This window comes from Opisthorchis viverrini (assembly GCF_000715545.1).
Source record: "Opisthorchis viverrini unplaced genomic scaffold opera_v5_498, whole genome shotgun sequence".
Taxonomy (NCBI): Eukaryota; Metazoa; Platyhelminthes; class Trematoda; order Opisthorchiida; family Opisthorchiidae; genus Opisthorchis; species Opisthorchis viverrini.
In genome coordinates, this window is record NW_008752161.1 from 68,539 (window position 1) to 77,490 (window position 8,952).

Genomic DNA, 8,952 nt, shown 5'->3' on the forward strand with positions numbered 1-8,952 from the left:
CAGCCCTCCCTCGTTTTGAGTCAGCTCGAAAAATAGAGTAACCGTCTATCGAGATCTCCGCGTCAGAGACATCTATGGTGAGCCAGGTCTCTGTGAGTGCGATTATGGACGGTTGTTCAAGGCAAGCTGACTATTTAACATCGCCGAGTTTGTTGAAAGGCTGAGGCAGTTTGTGGACAAGCACAGACTCATGTCTCACGGGATTCATGGTAAAATTCTATACCGGATTAAGGCGTTCTTATCAGATAGAACGTTCAGAGTGAAAGAAGGCTCGACCCACCATTCCCTTATAACTGGTTCCCGAAGTCTCCGTTTTGAGACTACTGAACTGAGTTGTTTGTGATCTAAGTCAACGGCCTTCCGGTCGTTCTTTCAATTCCATTCCTATGTTTTGTGGACAACTTAAAAATTTTGGAGTTCAAATAACACTGCCCTACAAACTGATGTAGGCGCTGCAGAGCAATGGTCGTTGCTTTCCCTGAATGACGAAACGCGTCCATATGTCACTCGGGAGAGACCCAGCGAACGCCTCCGTCGTGCATGCTGGGGATGGACCGGAAGACATCACGAGGATAGATGCCAAAAAGGATGTGGGTATCTGGCTCTCTTCAAACATGTCGACCTCACTGCACCGTGAGCAGTCGGCTCAAAGGGCATTCGCTGTTCTACGGATGAGTCGGCGCGCCTTCTTCCGTAATACTCGCTTGGACTTCCCAATACTGTATGGGGCCTACGTCAAACCTCTACTTGAATATGTCAACCAAGTCGCCTACTCGTGATGCGCGGAGGATGAAACCCTTAGTTAGTGTGTCCAGCGAGCTGCCACGAAGATATTTGCCATCCGTGGACTACGAAACACTTCCCGTGGTGCTTGACCTCTACTCTGGAGTATCATCGCCCCAGAGGAGACCTCATTCTTACCTAGGCCCTGTTCAAACGAGATTTGGCCAGAAGGTTCTTCACCATAGACCCAGCAAGTACGGCAGAGATATGACAAGATTTTCAAGCTCGTGATCTACACTTTCATTTCGAATAGTTGCTGCTTCGAATAACCTTCCTCCGACGGTTGTCCTCGTTGCGTCTACAGTCTAGTTTAACATACTATTAGATAATTTTTATGCGAATTCCCGCGCTGACAAGCATGCTGCCCCACAATGAAAACTTAAAGAGAGGTGCTACATCATTTTTTCATTTGAGGCCCTCGGGTGAAGGACAAGAACAAAATGGTCCCGTGAATCTTGGGCAAAGTCGCAGGCCTTGTGTAACAATGCGTGACGCCCATGGCTTACGTAAACGTTCGCGGCTGCAATAGCCATCTTCATTGTTGAAATTGCACCGCACCACAGCCCACTTCTTCAAACAGACATGACACGCACTTATCCCCATTTCTCGCAGGATTGGACACCATAAAATCATAAAAGCATATTTATAATGAGATTCCTAACCTCTCACTATAAGCACACAAGGCTAGCGCCCACGTGGCCTAACCCAGATACAGCCGTCACAGAAATGGGCACCTCCTCTCTAATTGCCGCAAACCTACTGTCCGTTACAAGGTTGTCCAGAGACCGAAGTATGTCGGTGCAACGATGACACGGCACTGGAAACCTAATGTCACATCCGCGACTGTTTTTTTCTACTCTCGATCGTCACCTCTTACATACCTGGGTCTGTAATTGCAACCGCTTTTGAGATTTGTTCTTTTTGACCCATTGAACCTTTCGTCTGGATGTAACCACCCCGTATTTGCGCTGCAAATTTTGTTTTCCCCTTCTACAAGTTCAATGGCTTTATCGACGGCATTCGTTCAGCCCCGTGAATCAGTACCATTTGACCATCAAAATAGACTTTAAGACTGCCTTCCTACAACAGCGGCACCACTGCTGTTAATAATAATAATATAATTATATATATAATATAATATATTAGTAACGAGACAAGCACTTGTCTCTACTTTGAGTTTTTCACCTCTATCTCTATTTTCGTCTTTTTCGCCGAAACTATGATATTGTAATGATGATGCGGTTTATGATGTTGCAATTTTTACACAGAACTAGTCTAATTCACTGGCACGGTTTGGTCGTACGTTGATCAGAAAATTTTGTTTGAGCGAGCGACAAGTCGAGGTCACCGACCCCATTGTTCTACATTCTATCACCAGTTTACGAGATAAAGTGCGGAGTCGAAACCCAGCATATTTAAGCCTCCCGCGGTGTTCTTCAAAGGTGGGGAAGCGTCTACAGTATATCCAATACAGATTCTACCAAGGTCAATAGGTAAATATCATTTGTATACTTTGTACTACTCAGGCTTAACAAATGAAACGAGTCTGTTCAGAGAACCTGGGCACAACATAGTTCTTCGGGAGCTCACCCTCCATCCAGTATAACAAAGAAAGACTACTTGATGCACCATACAGTGGTGATGCGAGTGTCATTTCTGTGGATTATCCCGTGATAATTAGAATAGTGGTAGGTATCTTAACTACCGAATGTACGCGTAGTATAGAAGTCCGAATATGGACGAATGAAAATCGTATATTCTCGTATATCGCGGGCGTACTATACATCGCATCGTAAAACAAAGACATAAAAATACACTAAACAGAATGGATAGAACAGAGTCAATGTTCACCACATATCCCCAATCCGGGATATACACAACTAGCCAGTAGACATTGCAGCTTTGAGATATCTGCATGTGAATTACTAATCCAACGATATATCTCCTTTTGGAGGTAATCAGGTCCATTTACTGGAATACATAATAAAGCCCAACCATACTGATGCAAAGTATGGCAAACAATCCCGGTCATCATGGGAGCTGCGCATGCTGTCAGCTACATTAGCTGATTGTGGGGCCTGATTTATTCATGGTAGCCCAATCCATTGACTAATGACGGCCCATTATACTCACAATTGTACGCGCTGTAGCTCATCTTCGTCACTCATCCTAAACACCAGGCCAGCATCTATGCAGGCCAATGAATACAGGGCCTCAACTATGTGTGATAGCTTAACCCGACAGCAAATGACGGCCCGTCACATTCATAACCGTACGCGTTGTCTCTCATCTCGACTACTTATTGTAAATGATGGGCGCGTTTTCATTTGCTGATTATGAGGCCTGGGGTATGTACGGCAGCCTAATCCAGTGGCCAATGACGGCCCTTCTTGCCCAAAGCTGTACGCAGTGCCGCGCCTCTTGGATACTCTGAGTAACTCCAGGACCCGTACCCATTCACGCAGCCAATTATAAGGTCCCAACCATGCATAAAATCCTAACCCATCGACCTTCATATCCATACCTATCATCCGTCTGCCAAACCTATACTTGAAGAACGCGCTACCGCCCTTAAAGAATTATGCTTCTATTTGTTGGTTGCATCGGCATAAACGTATTGTGTAGTCACTCCCGGTCTCACGTTCATGAAGTTGCTTTCACTCGACAAGGCTTTAGAAAGGAAAAGTTTATGATCAACTACAGCTCGTGCATATCTTCCGCAACATCAATGAAAATACAATTAAACAACATGGTAATGGCCAACTCACCAAGTGCCTACTAAATATTGAGGGTAGAGGGGTGCATAGTGCTTAGTCGTTAACCCTAGGAACCAAAAACTACGCGCTATCGTTCACCCGATGATTCGGCCATAGCGAAGACCCAGTGAGCAGGCGAGCACTTAGCGCCAAAACAGCTCATTTAGAGCACCAAATCGTAACTTCGCTTACATTCTGCTTTGGGATACCAATACCATGTAGCTTGATAGAGTCGAAAGTTTCATCCTCCTTTTCCTCAAAACTCGTAACTATACCACATTCCACTGCACAGCAGTCTCGACAACTATGGGCTCCTTTCTAAGAAACCGACCGGCTAATGTACTTGCGTTTGTAAACTGAAACTTTTGTGATCTTCAGCACCCGGTCAGATACGAAAAAAACGTCCACGTTTCAGATGCATAACATAATGGAAGCTGTTTGGTATTTCAGGCCCTCCTAATGCTCCATTTCATGTCTATCACACAGGTTCAGACCTCATCAGACTTTACCTCATACACTAACTCATGCAATCTAGAAGGAGACAGACGACAAGAACACCGATGACATCGATTGGTAGCCTAATCTTGCGACGTCTCTAGCTAGGCTCAACGGGGATCATGCGATCCGCATTATGAAAAGAGGAGTAACATCGACAGCACCCAAATATTTCGTAATCTTGTTCATACTCCTCTGTCAGGTAGAAGTTTGGTCACCTCTGCTCCAGCTATTTTGAATTAAGCACAAAAAGTGTACTCTTTTTTGCAAACGATGGTTCGGCATGAAAAATATATGGCCCGACCAATGCAGCTTCTGGCGCAGGATACATCTTTCGACGGAAAGATCCGATGCACAACCAAAAACTCACTTCCAAATTGCGTCGTTACGGATCTGCCGACACCGACCCACACTAGCCATGGTTCCAAGAAAATGGCAGTCGAACACCTGGTTTGGACGACCTGCTTGGCTGTCATCCACTCCACCTGGCTTGTGATCTGCATCCACAGGGATCCATAGAAGGACCAGAAAAATACCTTTGATCCTACATCGGCTTAGTTCTACCTCTCCGGATTTCTCGCGAGCCAACTGGAAAAATCCCGCCGTTTAAAGAATTTCACATCCCAGCCCAATGACCTAAACCATGACGTTCGTTACGGACTCTCCAAAAACCGAAGTACATCAGGCCAGTAATGGCATGGCACTGCATTACGTTGTTTTATGGCACATCCGCAACTCTTTCCTTCTTACTCTAACGCCCACCCAATTTACTAACTGAAAATACGAACAAACTCCTCACCTATCCATAGCCACCCCCGGGGCGCGTTCATTCAAGTGAGCTGAGCCTTTCGTTCGGATTTGACCATACCGGTGGACTTTCACTCTGTGCTCTCCACAAAATCAATAATTTTCTGTACATTTCGCGTCCCGGCTTGCGTGTTTCCCAAATTCACTCTTTCAAGGACCTTTTACACCCAACTCCACTACAATAATGACACAATGTGTCACCACAGTTTCACTGTACACCATGGTTCTGAGATTCCTGCCACCATTTATCCGCATGCTAATGCCCACACTCCATCATTCACACTTATGCCTTTTTGTGAACCTGACAATTATCCTAATTGTCCAAGACCATGAGGCCTTAGCAGTGGTTTTAAGTTTTAGTCCAAATTGACCGTCTGGATTACGCCAACTCACCCGAAGACGACTCAGTTTCGCTGTTCGAACAAACCAAATCTTGTAAAGCGAAACAGTGCATACTGCAGCCTGATACACACGTCCCGTGAGACTTAGGAAGATATCGCTCCGGCACTGTGAGTATCTCAAATTGGAAAACGCGACCAGAACCTTGCAGATTCGTGCAGTAAATTCATCTAATACGCAACAGTGAGGACTGATACAGCTTCCAAAGTATGCAAAATGCTGCACAACTTTGGGTGTTTCCTCTTGGATTGTAAGTGGCGTGTTCAGTGGCTGCATGTCCAGGATCATAACTTGACCCTTTGTGGATCAAAAGCGCACACCAAAGGACGAAATGTCTTTGGTCAGGTTATACGGAAACAACCTTACCTTCTCCTCTTCGGTATCGTCTGCATATTTCAAATCATCAATGTTTTTGTCTGAAGCTATTCGGAGACCGGGGTCCAGGAGACCTTTCAGCGTCCCTATTAGCTCATCGATCATGAAATCAATTGGGAATGAAAAGAGTGAGTTCTCTTGAGGGACACCGCTTTGTGTACGGAAGCTTTTCAAGAGCTCTTCTGGTAGTATCAAATGTACGGAAGTCCAGGAATACAAGGGGATTATTATGTTCACAAACCTCCGTGGCAGGCGCGTCAAAGAGATCAGACCAGTCGACCGAGTTGATTGTGTCTTAAAAATCCAGGACTACTGACATTGTTGGTCGTCGGTACGTGTGGTGCTGTTTCAGCATCTGGTGGATCGTGTTGCCTAAACATCCGTCAAAAATTTCCGTATCATGTCCACCCCCTTCCTACCCTAACCTGAGCCTCATATGCCACCTTCTATAATAGAGGAAAGAGAAAACTAAAATTGAAGCAACTTTTGTCAAATTCCTGTTCCGCTGGCCCGATCTTGCCCGATCTAGCCGGATCTAGCACATATCTTGAGCAATCTTCCCATGAATCCAACAATTAATTGACAGCAGAGCAAAATATGCCACCAAAAACCCTCTAACTACCCGCGGAATGACGCCCCAGAGGCAGCCCGTTCTGCAAAGCCTCTGCGCTTTTTTATAGACTGTGACTGCGCCATTATGAGGTCACCTCATCGCACAGACACACAATGACACCAGACATCTTACGTTTCTCTCTCATCACTTGTCCTTGCGAGCAATGAGCTACCTTAGCCACGCACAATTTGACTGATGTACGTTTATCATAATCACATATACCCACACCCATTCGCATCGACCGCATACATATTATCCACACCTGAATATCGATTAACGCTTTTGAAATCCGTCGTTGTCGCACCAATGAAATAGGCAGATATTGGGGCCCTTTTTGGCTGCCCACAGTCCAACTCATACCATAGTACCAGCTAACAGGCATTTTGACACTTTCTTCTATTTCGGTTCTCCAATGTAGACATGACTGCCTCGTTTGAATGGTAGCTGCCATATCCAATGAATTTCTTGNTTCATAATATCCCCGGTATTTCCCGAACGAGCGTGTTACATGCGCCTACACGACCATCCTAACCAGTTGAAGTTGTGCCAGAACTTCAAAGCCCTAGTGTGCTGCCTGCCTGTTCCGCCCGTAAATCCACTAATTCTTCCAGTAGCACTGAAAAATGGTCAGCATACCGGTAAAGATAAAACCTTGCCGATACAGCTGACCATCATAAAAGCAAAGAAGCTTTCTAATGGATTACTTAACTTTGTTTGGCAGGACGAGTGTTGTAACGGTAGAAGACTTCTACCCACATAGGTCAAGAATGGCTGCTCCATTCTGAGTTTGCACAGACATAGAGGGCGTAAGAACTGTTCCTGTAGTTTTGATATTATTTTCAATTCCAGTACAGAAAAAACACGTAGAGACCAGTGTTTCCACAAAATTTTCCACCGCATTTACGGAGACATCATGCGAGGCCACTAGCAGCCATAAGAATATGAATTCCGTCTCCATAGTGGACCTAGGACGCGCTTTAAAAGTTTACAACAAAAGTGTGGCCGCAAGTGGAGATTTTAAGTGTTCGAACAAATACTGTCAAAACATTATGTACAAGATTCCTTCATTCAAACTATGGTTTTATGGATATTCGGGGTGTGTTTAAAAGGATCGGCCCCCATTTGTGCTTTTCGTGAACCTGGTCATGAGCCCAACTGTCCAAGGCCACGGAGCCTCGGCAATAGTTTTAGGTTTTAGTTCAAATTGGCTGACCGTATCAGTGCAAATCTGCTGCTCAACCAAATTCTTTGTCCTCTTTCCTCATTTTTTGCAGATTTTTTCACATGCGAGGCAGAATGTCTCTAGTTTTGACCTCTTTTGTTGTTTTTGCCCTTCGTTTCTAATTTCGGCTGTCTGATCTTGTTTCAGCTTGAGATGTTCCTCAAAAGGTAGATAATACCCTAACAGCTGTTTCTCTGTCTCCGATATTCATCGCATTTAGTTAGTTGTTCACATATTCAAGAAGGGGTCTGACGTGGGCCTCTTACAGTATTTGGAAGTTCGTGTGAGTAATACGGGAGTTGTTGATAACTTAAAAAGTAGCGCTACACCCTCTTTTTGCTTCTACCTTTCAGGTGAACGACAGCCGCCGAATAACAAGAACAAAACAGACCCTGGAAACTTGAACAGAAGCATCGATCCTATGTATCAATCTGCGAATCCGTACGCAGAACCATCCGTAGAGCGCCAAATGCCTTTTGAGCCGATTTCTCATGGCACAGTGAGATCGTTGTGTTTGAAAAGAGCCAGACACCAATATCCTTTTTGGCATCCATTCTGGTGATATTTTCTGGTCCATTCCCGCCATGCACGACAAAGGCGTTCGCTGAGTCACCTCCGAATGACATATGGACACACTACTCATCATTCAGAGGAAGGTATCAGTCCAACGACCACTGCTCTGCAGCGTCTTCAGTAGTTTGGCAGTGGTATTGGAACTCCAGGATTTCAAGTTGTCCACAAAAAGTAGACATGGACTTGAAATAATGACTGGGAGGACGTTGACGTAGATCGGAATCAGCAGTGGCCCAAAAACAGAACTTTGAGGACCTCCAATCACCTTAATTAGGGACTGTTTATGGGCCGCATTCAAAGGAACAAAAAACTTGCCGATGTATTTTTAGTTAGTCACCAAATACAGTTTAGCTTGAATTCTGAAGATTGCTGTCAAAGGTGCTACATTTGTTCAGAATTTTCGTAAATCAAGTTTCTTGCTGATTTCGGATAAACTGTAAAGTGACACTGACCACTCACTGTTCATTCTGAAGGCTTCTGACTAAAAACTGTCCCTTGCTATTGGCAGTTTGTTTATCCATATGGAGTTGGATTTTTCCAAAACTGTCTATCACAATACACTAAATGTGGATGGCTGTCAACTAAGAAATCGGGAGAGGCGACTACTTTTCTGATTAAATGCACACAGCCAGTAGTGCGCGAATCTTTGATTGGTTTAGCCGGAACATCCAACTTTGTCTTCGCCCTTAACCTACACCATTATTTACCCAACCGGAGCTAGATATCCGGGTAGTGGCCTGCAACCCAAAACCAAACAAGACGAAAGGATCTCGAAGGGCTTTTCATCGTGCATGTCAGTCTAAATCACAATTCCTATAGGAATTGTGATGTGTAGTGCATGTCTAAACCACGGTCAATTAAGGAACCGCTTTATAAAGAGGTTGGTCGACTTTTCGTAAAGGAAACTACGCACAAGGTTACTGAAAACT

At 44.7% G+C, this 8,952-nt stretch overlaps 1 protein-coding gene across 1 annotated transcript in view; it reads right to left on the minus strand.

The window, feature by feature from the left end:
* T265_11456 (hypothetical protein) overlaps positions 1 to 5,720 on the minus strand; it is a gene marked incomplete at both ends in the record, with an annotated part of 16,445 nt that extends 10,725 nt beyond the window's left edge. The window contains one exon of the mRNA XM_009178113.1: positions 5,607 to 5,720. Coding sequence (XP_009176377.1) covers positions 5,607 to 5,720 — 114 coding nt within the window. The remainder of the gene's footprint in view (positions 1 to 5,606) is intronic.
* Between the last annotated feature and the right edge of the window lie 3,232 nt (positions 5,721 to 8,952).